The sequence below is a fragment of the Barbatula barbatula genome (assembly GCF_947034865.1).
Source record: "Barbatula barbatula genome assembly, chromosome: 7".
Classification (NCBI taxonomy): domain Eukaryota; kingdom Metazoa; phylum Chordata; class Actinopteri; order Cypriniformes; family Nemacheilidae; genus Barbatula; species Barbatula barbatula.
This window is the reverse complement of record NC_136770.1, coordinates 6056301-6079362: the sequence shown is the minus strand read 5'-3', so window position 1 is coordinate 6079362 and position 23062 is coordinate 6056301. Positions and strand designations below refer to the sequence as shown.

The window sequence follows — 23062 nt, the reverse complement described above, 5'->3', positions numbered from 1 at the left end:
ATAACAACTAGTTAATAGTGAGAATTGCCCCCTATACTGAAGTGTTACCCATTTCTTAGCAGTAGAAGTTCAGTTAAAAAGAATGACATCAGTGTTAATCTACACATACACATTGTTTTATAGAGACTGACTTAACACAGACCAGAACAGACCAAAATAAATAATAATAAAAAACAGTTCGCCATCACTGCAGAAATGTGCACAACTTTTAAATATTTATAATTTCCCTGATATATCCGGGTTATTCATGACCATGGGAACCCTCTCTCTTTGTCTCCACATAAAGAGTCAAAGGTCAGTGACCTTCTGTGGGCGTCATATTTGCCCTGATGTTTTCAGATCTCCGTCCCTGACGGACATACTGACAGCTCCTTAAAGAGCCGATTATTCCAATATAAAAGAAGGAACTGAGGAGTTTTCCAAGCAGGATCTTGAAGAGATTTACGGTCCAATACACAAACAGAAAACTGAAATGTATTCTGACTCTGGGGAGCGACCAAAAGACTGGACCATAACGACTTTATTCTTCTGAGTTTCCCCTGATTCTGAGCACTCGCTCGGGGCTAAAGGTCAGAACAAACCCACCACAGCTGTGAGGGAAAACGCAACATGAAAACTAAGAAAACAGGACACCAGCTTTTGATAACTATAGATAAAATATAGTTGCTCTTTTGTGTAGAATACAAACAGGCGTACAGGTCGACTTCCAATAATAGAACCAATGACACACGAAGTACAGAATTAAGCATGCGTTTCTATTTAAATCGCTTTTTAAATTTTTAGCTTTTTAATTTTAAATCATTATCGCCCATTGACCACAAGTTCTTCAAACAGCCTCGTGCCAACAACGCTCTACAAAGCTCTGCAAAAAAGTGAAGACATACACCGAAGAAAAGACGAAAAAATATCCGTGCCCAGAATAAAAGTGAGCGATGTGGAACGAGCGAGACGTGTGGGGGAAAAGGTATCAGCGCTTGTCAATTTCAGGTATTTACACTTTGGTGGTTCTGGGTGTTTTGTCCTAAGGTGGCACCTTTAGTGCGGCAGATGTGTGAGAGAGTGGCATCCTGAGTCGCGCCCCAGGGGCAGCTGGGTAATTCGGTGATGTCAGGGAAGGGTTGAGGAGAGCCGAGCTGACAGACTCTAGGACCAGAGGGCACAACTTCCACTCAGCTGGATCAGAGGCCTGCAAATCGCTTATGAATAGTCATTAGAGTTTCATTACCTTCTCCTCCTGTCTCTCTCTCTCTCTTTCTCTCTCTCTCGTCACCACCAAATGTCTTTTGTCATCCTTGCAAGGTGCAGCATTTAATTGCCAATTGATTTTTGCTTTCTCTCTTTTGCTCTGTTTAACCATGTGACATGTTGTCATATTGGGGCAGAGGCGGCGTTCCCGAGGGGCCGAATCGAGTCTTGATCTCTGAGCTTCCCGGGCGGCAGTAAACGCACTGCTTTGGGAACCCTTTCGTTCGGACGTCTTCAAATCTCATCTATAATTAATGCGTGAGCCCTTATATGATTCCGGCTCTAAAGTTAAAGCAGCTTCCCATCACTTCTGATCGTGTACAGTTCATGCAGATGTGTTCATACGTGTGCCCTGAACCACTTAAAGCAACAAACACGTCTGTTTTTCCAACTCACCGCTCGCAGGAGCCGTCAGTTACGCTCGCACACGTGTAGAGTTTTAGACACAAAACTGACTGCCCCTATCACCCTCCAGTAAAGCCATCAAAAAGTGCCCCGCTCTGACAGGTAAGCCGGCAGCCCCTCCGCTCCCCCCTCGTCTACCGTTCCTCCTTTAAAATCTCCATCTCCGCGCTCCGTTGTCTGACATGCTTCACGTTCAACTTGAGCAAGCAAGCCAGAAAACAGAACAAAGACGAGCGCAAAAAGAAAATGTGAGTTGTGTGTCATGTTCTCGGTTGTATCTTGTTTCCGCCCGGTGATTTTCTACCTCTTTTTTGTCTGTGTACAATTCATTCAGCCCACGATTCTCGGGACCCGTGAATGCCGGCGTGTTTCCCATTGTGCCAACATATCTGAACGCACACGATTATCAGTCAGGTACACGTACACTCTCGCACTCTGTGTGTGAATGGCGTCTGCCCTGCTTAATAAAACACGATCCATCCTGTATTTACTAAACAATTTCTCCCGTCGCTGCAGTTCGAGGGTGCGCGCATTGTTGCCGGGATACGTGAAGCGGCGCCGCTCTCCTTTGGCTTGCCGTGCGGGTTGATTACTGACTCACTCCTTTAATACGCCGCATAATGAGGAAATCTCTGAAACGCAGGAGCGGCATATGAACCCAACAATGTGAGCCGGTAATGCGCGTGTGTGTCGGCGGGGGTAAAGGCTAGCGTGTGTGTGTGTAATAATGAGAGTTGTGCTGGGTAATGTTCACTCTATTGTAGCGGAGAAAACACAGCAACGCATTTAACTGCTCAGACGTGCGTTTGGAAGAATAGCCGGGCCGCGTCTCTCTCCCTCTCCGTCTCTCTTCTGGGGTGATTGGCAGCTCTGGAGGATGCCAGCGCTGTTACTTCAAACCTTTTTCAGTGTAGCAGGTGTGCCGTCCTGGTTAACAAGCGATAATTACACATTCTCTACCGCCCAGACACGGATCAGGTCACTGCCACAATTACAGGCCTTGTTTTAGAACGCTTGACAGAGAGAGAGAACCTTTGCTGTCTGCGACTCTCAGAGCTGATACACACCGACTGTTGCGATGAAGTGAGTGCTTTAACTGATCTAAGATTGTTGATTCAACTTCGAGCATGAACAGAGCTTCCCGAAGATGTGCAAATCCGTAAATTGTCCCCTAAAAGCGAAGAGTACATCCAACCAAGTCAATCGTTTCGAGTGCAAGGTCTAAGTGTGATTTTTAAAGTCAAGCTGAAATTGAACAACTCAGAAATAGGTTCAGGTCATCTAATAAAGACGTGTTCTTTGAAGCATGCGCTACATTTTTGAGACGCATCAAGTGAGTGACAGGGAGGCGGACGAGAGCCGCACGCATCAGAGATCCACGAAAGCCTGAAATAAAATGAGAGTCGGGACTGTAAATGCGGACCTGTCTCGCTCTCTGAGTCTTCTTGCGTACAGTGACCTTGATAATTGTGATGGTCATTAAAATAAGAGCTCATTAGTCTTCAAGGTGCTCAGCAATGATCAATGCAAGCCTCGCACATGCGCTCGCGCACACACACGAAGGCCTGTTATTGTGATTGCATCCTGCAGTGTCTAACCCACCAATCAATATTAACGGCTCGTAAAAAAACAGCGCTGGAGAGATTAGCCGCAAAAATAGACAGACACTTAAACAAAGAGCATCGAACGCAGGACGAGTTTAAAAGTTGCATGATTTTATCCTCCTGAGCTGGTGTGTGTCTCTGCGTGAGTGTTGATGCACGTGTGTGTTGGTACAGCTGTATGTGTTTGTGTGTGTGTGTGTGTGAGAACACACTGATGAGTCGGACTGACACCACATGGAGGTCGTGGACACAAAAACCCAACCATGGAAACAGCAGCACAACACACATTCCAAAATACACACACTAAGCTAAAAAGTAGACACGCTTTCTCTATGTGAACCGCATAATAACTTACTAAATAAAAGAAAAACAGCGGAAAAGAATTGTGTGAGGGTCAGTTTTAGGGAAAGGGGAACAACAGATAACAAATATTTGGTGGTTTCAAGTCGATGTTCCTATTTAGGTAGCCAAGTAAATGTGTGTGCGTGGCATTCGAGGGAACCGCTGTTGTCGGACTCTTAAATTAGATCTAATTGTAGGAATGTCATTCCGGCCGCCACACAGCGAATCCCCATCCATCTACCCAACATTCCCAGGAGTCCAGAGGAAAAACCCTCGACGGACAGCTATCGCTGTTCTGTCAGATCATAACACAACACAGACAGCTCTTTTGAAACACCCCATAAAGTTTTACAAAGGTCTTCTAGACAAACTGTAACTGGACGAGTTGCACAAGCTATATTCTCTCGGAAAGACAAACTGTCTGTCTGTTCATCTCTTTCATCGGTCAGTCCTTATTTTTGTCCGTCTGTCTGTCTCAAATGGTCCGAAACACAAACTTCCCTATTCTGGGTTAATATTGTCTATTTTTTTCCACGTTATTTGATCCATTTGTAATAGTTGTATCTTTCTTTTATATATATATATATATATATATATATATACATTAAGACATATGCCTTCAGGTCAAAATGTTTTTAGAATCATAAGAAAAGTTTGTCAAGTAACCCTCAATTTTTGAACAGTAACATTTACTGTTATGTAATATTAAATATTTTGGCATAAGTCCCATAACCAAATTTCCACTAACAAAGGCCAAAATGTTCTCTGCTTATCAAACAAATCTTCATATGACTTCAAAGTTCACATCACTTGTGTAGCATAACCCCTCACATCACATACAAGTTTGGAACAACATAAAACAATTCAACTTCCCGTTAAAAACATCCAGCCACACCTGCCCGCCGCGTGTATGTAGACAGCAGCGCTGCACTATTTTGCCCGCAGGGTAAAGATGAACCTGAGGCTGTTGCCCCTGCCCTGTCAGAGCCCCTTTAACATGAGCGACATCTTTTCAAAGAGCAACAGACACGTACGGGATTCAAAGATGGTGAAGTGGAAGCTAATCGCCTGCTTCTTTCCCACCTCGACAGATGAGACGCGACGCCCAGCAGCTGCTAGATTTCAATCAGGTGAGACGTTGCAGGATAAATCGTGTCGCTTTGAAGAGCTCTGGAGAGCAATAAGTGCATAAAAGCTTGTATGTGTGAGGTAGTGCTTTAACATAAAAAGCTGATAGGGTCAGCATATCACCTGCAGTGGCCTGTAGCTCTCTTCTCTGCGTACGAATGGAGCGATATACATGAAAAATGGCTAATAAATACTTGTCAGCCAATTGGTGATAGTCTATTTCATTTTTAACTTTGATTCACTGAAAAGCATTAAAAGTATCAATTCTAATGCAGTTTTTGCTTAAATCAATTTCAATCAAAGACCCAATTAAAACATCCGTCTTAACCCTGTCCATCTCATAGAGTCGCGAGACGAAGACGGATCACAAAACTAACGGCCGAGTAAAACCCCCTGTTAAAATAACCGTGACATTCACAATGTTGTTTAGTTTTATATCGCCACCTGAATCGTTGTGCGTGTCACGTGAATATTCAATACATCTGGGTCAGGGATACGCACGCACTTTTCATTTCAACTATACAGCGACACATAAAGAGAACGGGGGATCATAACTCTTATTTATGTCGTTCAATTTGCCCGCACAACTCAGCAATTCATATTCCTGATCAATTACAAAGGCTCCGGGCTTTAGGAATCTATTTTCTGTGACACGCAGCAGATTTCCACACGCATCCTGTCAGCTCGACTCCATGGGGTAAATCCACACTCATTTTTACATGTCCTGTCTTTCCTGTTTGTTTGTTTGTTGTCTGCGTGCTTTCACCTGTTTTGGAGCATGTAAGTGGCTTATCACAAGGTTTTTAGGTAAACGGGTGAAAAAGAAGCGAATCAAAAAAACGCTACGCGTCGGGGAACACCTATTTGTTCAAACGTCGATTTTAGACACCCCAGTTGTCAGGAGTGATTTAGAAGAAAATAAATAAAGAATAACGCTCGAAGAGAAACGCCGGCTATTCGGCTTTATGGATATTCAAATAGCAAGCGATTGTATATTTGGATTTTTCCGCAGCCTTCCTCCCGTAAAGCGGGATGTTTTTTCCAATCATTACCCTGCTTTGGAGAAGGAGGAGGAGTATTCCGACAAAAATGCCGCCGTGAACTTCTCTTTGCTCATGGACACGAAAATTCATTTCAATATATTTACCTCTATGAATATTTTTTTTCTCTTTCAGTGGGAAATAATAAAGAGTAAAGTCGGCCTGCCCAATGGTGGAAGCTCCACAGACACATTAGAAAGGGAAATTGCACTCAGCAGGAAGAAAAATCATTGTGTTACCCCAGGTGAAAAATATTGTTGCTTTGCTTAAAAGTGCATGCAAGGCAAGCCGCATTATTAGAATGTTTAAATATTAATTCTTCCAGCGGGTAGTAAAGATGATCGAGACACTGTGTCAACTACTTTATTTTTCTTGCAGGGGCCACAGGAACGAATGCTCTCTCTCTCTCTCTCTCAGCTCAGGTTTTTCTCTCGCAGCAAACAAACAAACAAACAAAGAACGGTTTCATTACAGCAGATTTGGGCCACGCTTTAAACTCTAATAGCTAAAGCTGCTGGGATGCGAAGATTTCATCATTTTACGGCTGTTTGCGTGCAGATGAAAAGGAATAATTTAAAGACTCCAGTTTGTTCTTGCGAGGTAAATTTAAGTGATGCTAAGAGCCAGGATGTTTCAAATCATATCATCACCGTTTCATCTTCTGCCATGTGCTAAAACCTCTCCTAAAGCTCTCTGTGTGTGTGTGCGCCTGTGTATTCAACGATCCGAAGAAATGCTAAAGCAAATTACAATTGATCTCACATGTCAGTGCGTACAGGTAACAGTCAATAACCTCTGGAACGCTTGGATCGCGAGCGCATGCTTTAGAGTGACAATCTGTGTTGAGTAATTAAAAAGAACCGTCTAGCTCTCTTTCAGATGTGTTTCTCAAGGGTTTTTCACCCCTCGTTCTTACAAAGGAAGCCCAAATTGAGCAGGATTCTTCAGTTTGCTCGCACAAAGCCAGCTTATTTCTGAGGATCTCGACTGCCTTTCAGGTGAACGCTCAAAAAGTTGGTCGCGTTCCCTGCGTCAAAGCCAGATGCCCTAAACGTGGAGATCTGAGGCTCCTCTCCGACTCTCTCTCCTGTCAGTCACCGCCACTTCGCCAGAATTCACCACCTGAGACGGATTTCTGCTCACCGTGTTCGGCTCGCTCATGCGCATGAAGCGTGCTACACAGACGGAGTGTAAAGGCACTTTAAAAGCTCATCAAGCGAGACCTGCACTTGTAGGAAATACCTTATTCATGACGGAACAGGCCGAGTCTAGGTAATGACTCAAATCAAGGTGGCCTCGCAAATGTTTAAATCTACAAGGACGACGAGACCATGAATAATGCAGAATAATTTGCATCTAAATTTTTTAAGTGTTCTTTATTCAAAAACTAAAATGCGGCTCCGATTAAAGTTTGATGACCGGGAGCTAAGACGCCGCGGCATGCAGGAACCAGAAACCTTCTTATTTGCTGAAATTATTTAGAGGGGCGATAAAACAGGAGCAGCGAGGATGAGCAGGACTTCCAATAAATAGTAATTACGTGTGAGGTATTAGTGTCGCTGAACGACATGTGCAAATGCGGATGCGAACACATAATAAGACGACCCTCGTGTTTGTAACGGTGGCACGGTTACATTTATGTATCTGGCGGATGCCTTTTTGTTTTATACATGCTTCCCTGGGAATCGACTTGCATGACTCAAATAGCAGCTGTGCTAGAAAAAGTAATAATGATTGTGTTTTGTATGATATCTGCGCACAGAAAGTGTTCAAAAGTTTGTGCTCATACAAACAGTTAAAAGATATAAATAAAAATGTAATACAAGTAGATAAACATCAGAGCGCTCACCTGCTGTTGAATGTAACAGGACAGATCCACAGTTCCACGGACAGTCGGCAGCAAGAGGGGAAGAGAGAGAGAGAGAGAGAAACAAAATATTGATTAAATTGTTGTCTTGTGTTATCTATGTTCTTTGTAAAAGCTTGCAGAGAGAGAGATTTCACAGCCTGATGGCATTTAAGATGTGTGGAACAAACATTCAAAGCCCCAGGACAATAAAACTGATATCCAATGAGAATGCATTTCTATTTCTACACTTCACACAATCGACTACATTTTCTGCAGAAGGACTAGGCCTTCTGGACGGTTGCCAGGGCGTTGCTATGGAGTTACTAAGGTGTTCTCCGTGGTTGCTGGGGCGTTGCTATGATGTATGTCCCACATTCGAAGATAAAAAAGTCACAAATCGTGTGAGCGACAGTAAAAAATACTTTTTAATAAATTCTTAAAATAAATACATATAGAAAATATTACTAAATATAACCCTAATTAATCATTAGGGAGCGAATGACAGAAAGTCAGGAAGCCATTTTTTCTAAATGTGTAAGAAATGTTTGGTCGTGTATGTACCGCAGGTCAGCAGATAGAGACAGAGAGAGAGCGAGAGAGAGAGAGAGAGAGAGAGAGAGAGAGAGAGAGAGCATGTCTCCCTGCAGGCTCTTTTGCTCCACTGACCTCTCGCCACTCCACCATAATTATCGCTGCCTGATTCTCATTCAATTTGCATTTAACCCACATCTTAGTTCAACACAAATCTCCACCCTGAGTCAAAATTACAATACAAACACACGGACGAACACGTCTGTAATCTTCCCTGGCTTATTTATCACACCATACATGATGTAATGATGTTTGTAGTTTGCACTCATTGAGATAACAATGCAATTACACAACGAGCAGCTATTGAATTAGGGCTTTGATAGGTGAACGTCAAACACACACATTCTCCTTGGAATTTCTGTTTCAGACACGTTGCAACAGAACTGGCAAATAAACCACCGACAGTTGTACCATAATAACTGTACTGTCTGTACTATCAGTGTGAAAAAAATGAGCGCACACACGCATACATTCATTCATCTGCGTGCACACGACGCAGGAGGAGACACACCAGTGTATGACAGACGTGCAGCTATTCCAACGAGTCAACAGACGATGGGGAGAAAGCACGCTGGTAAAAAAAGTGTTTCAGTTGTACAGCGGTTGTTGGTGATGACTAAGAGTACAGCACAGATCCAGCCTTCTACACACACAAAACCAACAGCTTCAATACACCCAAAAAGGAACATGCTATTGATCACGGATTTCTCTTCCGGGGCTCATTTACATTTTCAGATATTTCTTAGGTGGAAAAAGACAAATTGGTCTATTGTTGACATACAGCAAGAATAAGACTACTGCTACTGTACAGTGCATATGAGCTCTGAATTCTTGGCCAAGTCCACGACACTGTTGAGATAAGACGCTTGGACATGGAGGAGGAGGCCATTTGTTATCTTTCTCTCCGAAAGGCTTAAACACTCTTCTCAACGGCTCTGTAAAATAAACTTCCATAATGGGAGGTGTCTCCGAGTTATGTTCGGTTCGAAAGAATAATCCACGATAAGGTCTCTGTACTCTTTGAAAGAGAGAAAACCCAGCGACTGATGGCTATCACAAAAAACAGAAAGAGAAAGCATCAAACGTTAAATATCACCGCCACAAAAGACTCACGGCAAAATATCTCGGGTGTGATCTGTACCGATACCATCAGGATAAACGGGCGCCGAGTCTTTGTGTTGTGATGCGGGAGATCAAAAGCAGGTTCATAATGAGGCAGGCCTCAAATATCTGCTCTCATTATCGCAGGTTTGTGGTTCACACGCTTGAAGGTGTGCTGACAGGAGACGAGCGGAGAAGTGACCACCGCTGATCAACTGGAGTGGGCTGCACGTCGACGTGCTGAAAGCGTGTGAATGAGTGAGACAGTGTCTCTCCTCTGAGAATACGCTCACCTCCGCTCCCCTCTCGCCATTTCATCTGTGAATGAGAAGACACGCTAACATATGTAATTAATTCAGCAGCCGCATGTATGCGTGCGTGCGCGTGTGTGTGGATGCGGTAAACGTGTTCGGGCCGAGCAGTCATCCGTTCTGCGACTGAAACAGCTACAGGACGGATAATCGGGCTCGTGGTTGGAGCCCCCGTGCTCCTCGCGCACACACAAACATCTGCTGTGCATTGATAGCAGATGTCAGTCAGTGAACGCGCAACAGAACGCTGAATTAAAAATGCAAGCATCACCAACTTTCGCGTATTTACTTGCCGGAAAATAAACTAGTATAATAGCGAGAGGTGCTCAACAAATGCCAGCACACCGGGCCGAGTAATTACAAGCCTTTCTCTCTCACTCTCTCTCTTCACCACGGCGCACATTCTCGAACGGTGTTTAGAGTCCTGCTTTCTTTCTCTGCGCTTTAATTCGACAACACAAAAACGAAACCGCAGTGAGCGCTGCATTTCTGTCTGTTTGCATCAGTTTTTTCCTGCATAATTCATTTAAATTAGAGCAGAAGCTTGGCTGAGTAATAAAACTGAGTTGGGCCGCGCTTCAGCGTAAATGAATTGTGAATATTTTACCCATGTAAATGCGGAAATGCTCTTAATCCACTTTCCTGCATTACAAATGGAAGGCGTGAAGAGAAAGGAATGCTTTATTGTCTTTCCTAGGTGCACTAAAAGGTTGCGTCTAAAGAATCATTCTCGCACGCCGTCAGCCAACGGCGCTGACAAACATCTTTCTCTGGCGTCGTTTCTGCAGACGGCCAAACTGGGCAACGCTCGTTCGCCCCTCCACTCCCGTGCGTAATGAAACATCAAACAAACAGCCACCCTGGACCTGTAGAGAAATCGCACGCAGACGGAATATAGGGCTCTTTTAAAACTCATCTACCCTGAAGATGTAATAAAATTGACATATTGATTCCTTCGAATTTACGAACGCCTGTTTCATAAACTCCATTTCCAAAGCTCAGAGCTCCGTTATTTTACCCCCAAATGGATCAATTATGTGCCCACGTAATCCAGTTACCTGTGAAATCTACCAATACTCGCCCATCCCCGCCTCTCAAGGCCTGTCTCTCTCGCTCTCTGTGTCTCTTCACAGACACACATGCGAATGTGTTTTCTCTCTATCACACACAACACACAGACTGCTGCGTTTGCGTGATGGACTATTCCAATGCACCCAACCCTGTTGCATGTTACTCTTTGCTTAGACTCCTGCACTGCTTGTTGACTTACATGCAAGGGACAAATGAAGAGTTTGGTTCAAAAAATGAGATAACTCATAATGTTTTTTATCATGTTATGTTTTCTTGTGTTATCTAGCTGTATTTTTGAGTTATTTTGGCTTAAGTCAAAACAAACCAACTGCAGTTCTATTGATGTTAATCGGAATGCACAATAAAAAAACACGATGAAACATTTTAAACCGGATTTATCTCATTTTGGAACCAAACTCTTCAAATTTACTTTTGGGAAGTTGACATGCAGGGCTATACCTAAAAAAATTACAAATATTTTAAACAGCATTCAATACTTCATTTCGAATTATTATTAAAAAATATTTAGTAATTTTAGTAATATATGGATCTAAATGAATCCACATGAATGAAATGTAAATTAATTATAAATTGTGCCAATACCAAATCACCGTCAAATACCAAAAACAAAGCTCATCTGCAACACCAAAACAAGCCAGAAGTTTAAATCAAAAGACCATCCACACTACAGCTGAGTTACACAAATGCAGAATGTGTGTGTGTGACAGCTGAAGTGTGTTAGGGTCACTGCGCTGTGGAAATACCTGTCAGAGCCAACATGACCCAGGCAGCCGAGAGAGGAAGAGGATGAAATCATAATAAAGGGAAATGCAGTGTGTGTGTGTGTGTGTGCTGTGGTCGGGGTCTTTGGAGATGAGGAGCTGCGTGAGGGCTACATTTGACATGCTTAACACACACAGCACCTCGAGTCCCAGAACACAGCAAACACACGACACTACAAACACACCCTGACATGACACACCCACAAAAAAGCGGCAACAATTTGTCACACTGCTGTAAATGTTGGCCGAGTAGAAAAGCACACTATAGAACGTGTGTGTTGAGTATAACAGTGTTGTGCTTTTAATAAAATGCATACATATCGCATTATAAATGATATACATAAGGATGTTTAACCATTAATCTTCATCTTCAGCACAAACACATACATACAAACAAACTTATATGTATACATACATATACATATGGTTTCAAACCCTGTAAACCATGTGTTGACTAAATGTTGCATATATGAAACTTACATTTGATCCGCATGTGTATCAAACCGATGACCTTTGCGCTGATAACATAATGCTCTAAGCTACATCATTTCTATTTTCTTATACAATGACATTCGGGCATTTTTTAAGCGATACTATATACAGGGTCGCTGTAAATACAGTACACATACGCAATAATCAGACACAACAAATATAAATCCATCAATCTATCTAGGTACATGAGGAATTAGAGCAACGGGAGGTCACGCAGAAGTCTGTCTTATCTCGCACTGCACACTGATTTTAACATTGAAAATCTTGAAAAGAGGGCGGCGGTGGTTTGTATTATGGGATGCATTATTGTCACCTCGCTGTAGACGGCAGATAAACAGATTCTCTCCATTGGCTGTTAAATCCGCGTCTGCAAATGTCTGTCACAAGAGATGAGCTGCGAGTTTAAAGCCATCAGCCGTGGTAACTGCGCAGCTCTCTGCCTTAAAACACTTCAAATATTTAGCAAACACATTCACGGTGCATGCTGGGAAACGTGCGGATGAGGCGCGTTATAAATCACCTCATCAGAGAATGAAATTAACACCGATTCTTGCAGGCAATTTCTCAATTTCCAATGCTAATTACGCGTTTTCTCTTTACTTTTAAATTCTGTACCACCTGTTTGGAGAAAGACATCTTAGGCAGCGGGATGGATTTAATCACAATTTTAATTAACTGCCGTGTACATGAGGAAAAGCGGCAATTATAATACAGATGAAGGATGATTTTTCCACATTAAATTGTTTTGTTTCTTGGTTATGTTGATTGCATAAATACTGACAGAGAACGGTTTTATGTACAGTAATTTAGTAATTGTTTTGTACGGGGGAAAAGTCTCAGGCTGACTGACTTCATCTGTTTGCAAATTATTTAATTCGGTTAACTGTGTGATTGCCAGAACGGCATCGACAGGTTTTGTCCCGTGACACGTCTATAGTCTCTGTTAACCGATGAGTGGACACAGAGGCTTAACGGCCCTGTAAAACATCACTGGCTTTGTAGGGGTTTCTGACCGCGTTCTCCGGGATTTCATTGGCCGTTCTGTTGGAGAGGACGGCTTTTATTAATGTCACACTGATAAACCCGGACACTGGCTCTCTACCGCTCGACATTGTGCTTCAAATGTCAAAGTCTAGTTGTGTGTCATCTCTCTGTGGTTAATGTTCAGGTGAGCAGGAGATGATACACCTGACGGGTTGAGTGACACCTCCTCTCCTCTCAGTATATGCTTGTGGAAGAGAGAAATGAAACGGTAATAAAACTCTGCACAAAGACATCTCTCTCTCTCTCTCTCTCTTTCTCTCTCTCTCTCTCTCCCTCTTGAGGGATTTGAGGCGTTTTTTTGCGATGAACAAGCAAGAGCGATTTGGCTTTGTAGTGCAGCAGAGACAGAACTAGAGCAGATATTCTCAAAAACTTTCAACAATTCGAGACTTAACTGCTCTCTCTACAGCTCTTCCGTGGGAATACTCCAGAAAATAATTGTGCGATATTTCCATGTCTTTTTTCCATCTTTCATTTGGCCAAAGCGACCCAACAGGCACTGACCGCCTGCAATGCGTTTCACAAAGGTAAAGCTCAATTTCGATCTGTGCCGTGTGTGGGGTTTTGAACTGGACTGATACGAAAACTACACTCAAATACTCTATAAACTATAAAATACGCAACAGTAAATATTAACAGACGCAATAAACATAATGCTTTTTGCTGGAGTTTTTGTGCAGTGTTCAAGGGGCTGAGGGTTCAAATCCAGCTTGTTTTATACAGTAATCCCATCATCCATCTCTCCACATATTGATGTTCAATTGAACTCTACTCATACAAAAAAGGTTGTTATTTTTGAGGACGATTTTATCTGTAAATTTCTTCTATTAACACACACACACACACACACACAAATGTGGGAAATGTGTGACATGAACGGAAACCTCTCAAGACAGACGGACACGTGTGTGTTCTCTTGACTTTACACCCACGCTGTTGCGACCTAACGTGCTCTCAACTCTCGCACCTCTGACACGCATGACAACACACTCTCTGACCCCAAACACCCTGAATACACACACACACACACACACACGCTGTCTCTCTCTCTAACTGTCTGTCTCTCTGCTGTCAACTTCTCGTAGCTTGACTGACTTGATTTGATTCAAATACCTCGAGGGGAAATCCTGCGACTGATGAACGCTTACGTCAAGTCGATTTTGCACCGTTGGGAAAAGGTAACCTCTGCAATGGACGGGGAACTCACACACATCTACACACACATACACGCAAGGTTAAAGAGAGTGGAATTCTGTGCGTGCGCCCTAATTGCAGATGAGACTGTCTGCTATTGTAAGAGAGCTGCCCACTCCTCGCAGAAAAGGCAGAAATGAATATTTCATTACTTTAATTACCGATAGAAACGTTTTCACCGGCCGCTCCTTCGCTAATTATGAGCACTGATAAAGCCTGTGAAGTATGACAGAGCTAAAAAGCAAAGAGGCTCCACCGCAGAGAAACGGTCAACGTTTCGTTCGCAAAGGAAAGAAAAATCACAAATTAGATCTCTTTAATATCTCGATTGTTTCTTCCAGATATAATGGAGAGAAAATGCTGATGTCCCCTTGTGTTCTCCATAAAAAAGGGCCTGAAAAATTTCAGGGGTCTCCACAAGACCTTCGGAGAAGTTCTTAGAAGCATTGCATAGCTCTATTCTTTTACTGTACTTAAACATTTGACTTATTTCATCCGGAAAACACACTCACATAAGTTAATGATAACAGACCAGGGAATATTAACAACGTTGGTAACTTCTACGAGAAGCCAAGCGAGACACGCGCACACACACACAGACGGGCAGGTAATGGCTATGAAGCACAGCCCCGGGGCTCGTCCTGCGTGCCGGCGTCTGAGAAAGGCTGAGGACACGCTGTCCGTACGATTACTCGCTGCTACCTGAGGAGGTGTTTGTTTGACATTTGTGTGTGACAGCAGCGAGACGTCGCTTTGACGGGCGCTGCAGCACAATGCTTCATCCGCAGTCAGACTCTATTAACGACAGCGTGCGTGCCAGCCCTTCGGACCAGGAGAAAGTGTGTGTGTGTGTGTGTCTCTCCACGTCTCCTTGGCACACTTTTACCTAAGGTTAAAGAAACACTCCGAATGGCAATTTGAACAATTTCCTTCTCCGCTTTGATGGTGAGATCATTAAAGACTAAATACAAAAGCGGCGTCAAAATCTACATCAACCAGCTCCACTAAATGGACTTCTCTTTTCTGAGGCCTCATAAACAGATGAAGCCTGATATGATGGTGTTATGATCTTCATTTCTATCTCGTAAATGAATTGAAATATTGAAGCGCATGTGTGTTGATGTCATGATGTGCTTATTGATTGTTTGAAGCTTGTGACCTTGCCAGAAGAGTTTTAACAATCATCAAAGAGTAAAATGTGTATGTGTGTGTGTACAGTACACTGGTCGACAGTAATGTGAATTCATTTCTAATAATCTGATGTTTGCTATCAAACTATGATCCTGAGGTTGCGAGACTTTAAATAAACATAAACATTATAATAATTCTAATTATAATGACTACAGAGTAACCAAAACCGCAAAATAATCATTTATGAGTCATTTTCACCCTTTGTTGGATCTAGCTTACATGCCAACTGTAAAAGCCTCTCAATCTTTACATAAGCAAAGATTAGCAAAGTAGAAATGCACAAACACGCACGTGAATCAGCCTTTTAAATCACCTTGAGAGGATAAAAGATAAAAATGTGTTTTCGCTCGCTCTCCAACATAATGTGACCATCAAACTCAGCCTGCTAATTTATACAGAACCAACCTGCGCAACATGGCAGCGTGTCCAAATGAAGACATGTGTGTTTTCACACCTGAGCTGCACAAGAGTGGCAGTCACACCAGCCCTTCCTGCAAATTAACATGTTGACACCTGAGAATTCTTTTCTTGTAAAATCTTGCACACAATATTATGATGCACAAGCAGAGACAATGAGAAATGAATCGTCTGTGAGATCTGAAACGAGCCGTGATGTTTCGTGAGGAGCCGATGCATGAAACGGAGGCCTAAAATCACACAATAGACTGAGTCGAGAAACGCATACAATCATACGGCCGACCGGGCCGATGCTCCGGTGTAGATGGTCCAACGATGAGCTTCGTAGGACATGATTTGTTCAAACGTCTTCATTCACAACTTGGACCGTTTTTCATGTTTCCAAAACAAGGTGCATCTCGGCTACAAAAATCTGACGTTTGAGGGGACGTGATGATGTGCTTACCAAGTAAAGAATTTGAAAGAAAAACTCAGATAAAGAAATAGTAGAAAACTATATCTCCAAATAACGTATCTCCCCCTCCATCTATGCATGAATATGTTTTGTTGCTATACATTTTAAAAGTTATGTTTAACTTGGGCTTGTTAGCGAGCGATAAACACTAAATTAAACTACTTTGGATATTCAAATACATTCACAGTAAAATTCGTAAACAAAGCCTGTGATATGTTATGTTGTTTCTGGGCAGGGTAAGCATTAACATTGCTAGTTACATCATCGTCCAGCTGTCAAGTCATTGGAAACGCGAGCTGGTCTGAAAAGATGCCCCCGATGAAAGTGAAAAAGGGCTAAAGCTTGAAATCTGACAGAGAGCGCTTTCAGGGCCTTTATAAAATATGCTCGACCCATTAGCAACTGAAATCCATCTCACATCATCACACAAGCTGGATATTGAACAAGCACCTTGTGAACAACACAGAGACAACTGCAAGATCAACTCCGTCCAGCTGTGAAGGAGAGAGAGACAAGCTCTTTCCTGTTAGTGTCGGGCTAAACGTTTGGATTAAACTAGTTAAAACATGGGTTACATGCATCAAGAGTTAATTTAAACACAACAATATAATTTCCTGTGGAGCGGGCAGTCTAAGCACCCATTAAACTGTGCTCATATTTGCAAAGTTTTTCATTACTTGGTCCATATTTAAGCAAAACTAAAAACCCTCTAGGTCTTCAGAGCTATAAAAGAACAAAATCTGAACAGCCTACAGTGCATTAGAGATATATATTTATATGTACATACATTCCCTCGGAATAAAACCTGTGACGTTGACATTGCCTGTTAAATCGAGATGGTCAAGTCTCGGCCGACGGTGAAGTCTTCCGTCCAACACCTCTAACAAAGGTCGCTCTTACAAAATAACTCCCACACACAGTAACCAAAGGTGTTTGCTGAAGTAAACCGGGATCAATCCCGCAGGCAGATAATCTCTCTGCTCAAAGTTCTGAGGGAGAAAAGAGTTTGTGGAATTCTCATCACATGATGCTGTTGGAGGTGGAGCAGCTCTCTAGACTGCCGTCCCGCACTGCGAGAATCTATCCGAATGTAGAACGAGACCCAAATAATCCCAAAAAGTAAATAATGTTGAATGATCAGAAACTAAATCAAATTAACATAAACAAATAAAAGGCTGTTTATTTACTGTCCAGTTCGAGTGAACTCAACAAACTGCATTTGTGATGTGATGTGATGTGCACTGACATCGATCGTCGACATTGTGTTGACAGATTTTCAGTAGTTGGGCCAATCGCGTGTTTGTTGCTTTCGACAGAGTTAAATTTGACTATTTGCGCAGAATGATTATTTTAAAGTGTTTCTGTGTCTTGCAAATCAATACATGCACACACATTAAATTGTCTAAACACACACACACACACACCTGTTCCAAACTCTCCTTGCGTCTCAAAGCCGAGCCTCGGATGAATTTCTCTTAAGTGTGAAAGTGTGCGGCCATGAATAGAGCTAACATGCCGCTGCGTAACACTATCTGCGTGAGTGTGTGTGGATCTATATAAGGGCCGTAACCAGGGGACGCCCAACAAACATTCACAAACACCTCAGTTATTTTGCTCTCGACACCCACCCTCCTCTGTCTTTATTCTCTCTTTATTTCTGTCGCTCTACCCCCTTTTCATGCACGCTCTCTGAAGCTGAATGCAAATGCTGAGCGGCGGCAGAGAGGCAAAGAGACAGAGAGAGCGAGAGAGAGAGAGAGAGAGAGAGAGCGAGAGAGGGCTGGGTTGTGATTAAGGAAAAAGGGTCGTGTTCTTTGTTCAGCCCTCGGGGGATGTTTACCGGTGGAGACGCAGTGGATGTGATATGAAAGGCAGTTGGGTCAGCAGTGATGTGAGTAAAAGTGAAGTCACACCTAAGGCATTTCCACTGAGCTCTCTGCCTGGCGAGGAGGGGGTTCCCTTCATAATCTAAAATATCTTCACATGCAAGAACATGGAATAAATTACAACTGGGAGAAACTTTCACTAGTGTATCCTAATGTACATGAAATTAAATCATATTTCATATTTATAAAGCTCATTTAGAGTCTGTGGAATCCTTTTCTGCATTGATTTGGAAGGAAATTGTTAGTGGGGAATTCTGCTAAATGGATTGAATCATGCTATAATGTGCTAAATAAAGCTTGGTGTACAGTTAGCCAAAATACTAACAAAAAGACATAAAAAGAAAAAAATGACAATGCAAAAATATTAAATGTATGAACGAATCAACATGCCATTACTGGTCATTTTTTACACGGACAAACTGGCAACGATCAACTCCTGACCCACAACATGGAATTAGTCCAACGCATAAAGATGATATAATAGAGCAGAGACCAAAGCATACATCAGGCACGCACAACCACAATTCAAATCTGAACTCCGAATTTAGCTCAAAAAACCACATGAAGACACAAGCTCGCAACGAACATTCACCAGAGTGATGAAGAGGACTTCCATACTCCTCTTCCTCAAAAAACACTGTCTGCTACACACTCCTTTCCACTTCTAACATTTAACTAGCCACTGAAAACTTGACGTCTGGAAGCTCAACAGTTTTCTTTCCGTGTGAGAAAGACGTGGGGGACCAGAGGTACACGCTCTCGCTCCGTTCACCTTACTCACATGTAAATGACACACATTACATCTGACAGTCAGCTGTGAGTGGCCCTGCTCCTCCCAAACACAGAAGCAAAGGAGGGGCCGGGCTGGGCCGGGCAGCCAGGGAGCCGTGCAGCATAATGGGGGCACAGAAACAGTTTAGACGGGGCGGAATCTGCCATTGTTGGGGATGAAAGAGCAGCCCGAGCTAAAGAATCACCCCCTCCTAATTCGGCAAGCAAGGCTCAGCTGCCATAATCAAACACTGAGATTCTCTCTCGCCACAGAGGAGCTTTTCCAAACCTGAAATGATGTAATCAATCTGCCCGAGCGGAGCGTCGCTCGCTGAATGAAGGGGCACGTCTTTGTGCTGCAGGAAACGTGTGAAAATATGCGTCTCGGGACGACCCATGGCAGTCATCTGCTTAGGGGGAAGTGGGTCTTCCTGCGGTTTCAGAGCCCTGAATTTGTGAAAGACTTCCCTTACATACAAGTTGACAGAAAACACTTCTTGACCTCTGACATCTGCATATCATATTCAGAGGCACAGAAATCCATGTTTAAAACGACAATCAAAGGAACACAAAGTATAAAAACACTTACAAAAGCAGAACAGCATTATCACATACAGCGAAATCCTCATAGCAAGACAAAACTTCTACACCTGGACACAAACACAACGGCATCCTTGAACCGATTTCCGCGCTCTAAATTCTGATCTGCTCCTATCACATCCAATTCCCTCTACAGTCCATTCAGTCGAGTAGATTCAATTCTATGAGACAGATCAGAAAACTGAAGCAAGATGTTTGCAAAACAGAATTGCAATTTCTACGAGCATTTCCTAAATTAACTTTGCCAGAAAAAACACAGCCAGACCTATTTCAAATCATTTTAAGAAATACAGAATATTTTATCATATTTATGATGTACATGTTGATGAAATATTTAGTTATAATTCTTTCATTTCTGCCTGAAGTTTTCAGATAGTGAGATTGAAACACACCTGAAATTACATGGACACAGATTTTAGCAGGTGTGTGAGTATACACACATTTGCCTTTCCAGAGAAAAATCTAAAAGCATCCAACATTCCTGCATATTTCATCTGCATCCTCGTTTCAAAGCGACTGTCACCCCATACCAATACACACTTTTCCCTTGTGCATTTTTATTTCTAGCATACTACAATTTTGGTATTATACACACGAAAAAAAGATATATTCAAGTACCCCAAATAAACTTCCAATATCAGATCCGTTTCAACTACTTGATTTTCGAGCAAAATGCACACGTTAAATCTAAAACACAAACGCGCACTCATGGTCTAAGATGAAGAATATAAGTCGGCTGTCGTTTTTTAATACATTTGATGAAATGCATTAACATGCACTATTAGTTTTCACATGCGCAAAAGTCTCTAAGACAACAGAAGGATGCTTCTTCACGGAGGTGCCGTATTCAATTTTTTTAACTTCAGTGCTTAAGGACACTCGTGAGGTTGAAAAGGCTCTTATTGATTTTAACGGATCAATACGAAACATTTCATAAAGGAAAGAGGGAGACAGATCTGATCTGATGCGTGTGTTCGCAGCGTTTAATCCCCGTGAAACAGAGGCATTAAAAACTCAGATGTACACACACAAATGTGCACCACCAAACCCAAACACGATTTTAATGCAACTCTATAAACCGCCATCGTTTGTTGTTATGCGTGCTCATGGTGTGTTTAGTTTATATAATGCACTTGTGTTTATATGCGTAAACACGCACAAACAACAACTTGGCATGAATTCAACCTGATTTAACACCACTGAATAAAATAAGTTGATCAAAACTCACGGTGCATTCTGCCCCGCACAAAAGCATTAATGCGTGTTTGTAACTGTTTATCAGACTGCATTAGCGTGTTATAGCCAGCTGCACATTCATTGCGACTAACGGAGCTCTATACACACCCCACACAAAAACACACAACAAGCTCAGCCCCACTATAAAAGAGCACTAATTCACGCATTAAGAATGAATGAAAATAATGCACCACGGCTGACTGTATTCAGGAACCCTGTCGATGTCTTTGGATTGTCAACAGCTTCTTTAACAAATTAAAATGTGCGTATAACGAATCCACAGGCATCTAACATGAGCAAAAGATCAGAGCGCGCATAGCGGTCCAGAGAATTTACGCACAAACTTTTATTTCCAAACTTGCGCACAAATACAAAGCTCCATCTCGTTCGCTACGCGGCCTCTGCGAACAACACACCCGTGAAGTCAAATGTCTAATTCTGCTGTTTTTATGTTATTTATAAACATTAGGAGGCATAAACAGAGTCTGATCTCACTCTGCCCCCTCGCATCGCATTCATTTGCGCAGCGCACCCGCTCCGCGCCAGGACACTTTCCCATGCGTCTCTTACCGTTTTTCCTCCGCGGGTTGGCTTGTTTTCGCCTCTTGCACCGGGGGCCATCCGCCATGATCAGCTCCCGCATTGATAAACGTGGATCAGATGGCAGTTCGCATGGACTCCAACCCGAACGAACACAGCGACAATGTAGTGGAGGCGCAGGGTGAGACGCTCCCTCTGGCAGTCCATCAGCCCGAACAGACGAAGAGAAAGACAGAGAAACACACAGGCACATGGGTGAGTGAATGCGGTTGTTGAGAGGGTCTGTTATCGCTCTGCGAGGGCGCAGCTTGTCTGTGGCCATGCAACTGATCACCGGAGAGCACCGGAGCCGAGCACTGACTGTAAGAGAACGCACTTATGGACTTACATGTAAACACGCCGCGCACTGAACAGTCTGTCCTGTTGCTGTGATCCCTGATTTAAACGTAACAAAAAAATGAATGACGTGAAAAAACAGCGAGTATCAAAGGTCAGAGTCTAGATTTATATTTGACTCGTAGTCATGTATAAATGTCAAAATATTTTGTATGCTTGTTTATTTTTGGAGCCCGAATTAATTTTTGAGACAATTTCAAAGTAACGGTCTGTGTTTACAGTAGGTATTTTACAGAGAACGCCGAACGTGAATCATTCTCAGGTTGCATTTATTTTCATTAAACCATTTATTTCTGGCAGCTCAATTTCTATTTGTTTTACCCGAGTGGTGTAGTTTGTGTTGTTCAATTTGATAAAGCTACATATTTTTGTGCAGGCACGAAACTTTTATTTCTGTTGAGAAATCGAAAGGCTGTGGGTATCTATATATTATATCACTCTGTGTAATGATAACAAGCTACACGCTTGAATAAACGTGCATATTACAGCTTAAAAAGACGCACACAGATATCATATCTGAATCAAATAATATTCTCATCAAGACGCACTATAGGCACAAATAATGTTACAACTTCTTACATTTATGTTTACTTCGCATTTGACTATCATGTAAGGTTAAAATATATATTTTGTGATTGCATGTTAACAGATTTGTAGTCAAAATTGGTCAGAAAAGGTCAATCATATCGAAGCATTTAATCTACAAATTGTAGCGATTCTAACATATTTTATTATTGATCTCGCGCAGAACAAAATATTGTCAAAATAAATATTTGTACGTTCTTCGCGGTGTTTAAACGTTAAGAGTCAGGTTATTCTAAAATAAAATGTTAGTTTTAAATAAGTTCACTGTCATTCACTGCACCTGTACAGGTGAACGGGAATCAGACGCGCGCATTGTCACCTGTGTTTGAGCATCCTGATTCCAGCACAGCAGCTTTATTTCTCTTGAGAAGTATTTTAATATCATATAAAGGCAAAAGAGTATGTCTTACCGTGTCGTCTCTGCTGCAGGGGTGTGTGTGTGTGTGTGTATGGGTCCAGAATAAAGCCAGGGAAACAGACGCGCGTTATTCCTGACGCGCAGGTTTGCAACTGATTCCTCGTGCAGACTCCAGGACTCAAACCTGCGCTCGGACTGACGCGCATACACGCCTCGAATGACACTTTTCCTCCTTTTCTTTTCGAGAGAGAGAGAAACACACGCCACCTATCAGCACAGGGAGGGATAATGGATCCAAACGCGCGTGTGTTATGAGGACACACACACACACACACACACACAGACCGCAGAACATCAGGCACCTTTAACGTTTGAAGGAAGTTACGCACACTCACTTGCTTACTTTTCATCTCCGACCGCAGATCGACT

The 23062-nt window shown here is 42.5% G+C and overlaps 1 protein-coding gene across 3 annotated transcripts in view; it reads right to left on the bottom strand.

Annotated features, from left to right (window-relative positions):
- The window catches only part of zeb2b (zinc finger E-box binding homeobox 2b), a 55704-nt gene extending 32880 nt beyond the window's left edge, over positions 1-22824 (bottom strand). Inside the window, exons 1-2 of one of the 3 annotated variants that reach the window (XM_079460367.1) lie at positions 22686-22824; positions 21325-21489 (exon numbers count right to left, since the gene is read on the bottom strand). In XM_079460367.1, coding sequence (XP_079316493.1) covers positions 21325-21397 — 73 coding nt within the window. In that variant the 5' untranslated portion in view covers positions 21398-21489; positions 22686-22824. Of the gene's footprint in view, positions 1-21324; positions 21707-22685 lie in introns of those variants that run through there. The other 2 variants (XM_079460366.1, XM_079460365.1) reach the window with 2 other exon arrangements.
- Between the last annotated feature and the right edge of the window lie 238 nt (positions 22825-23062).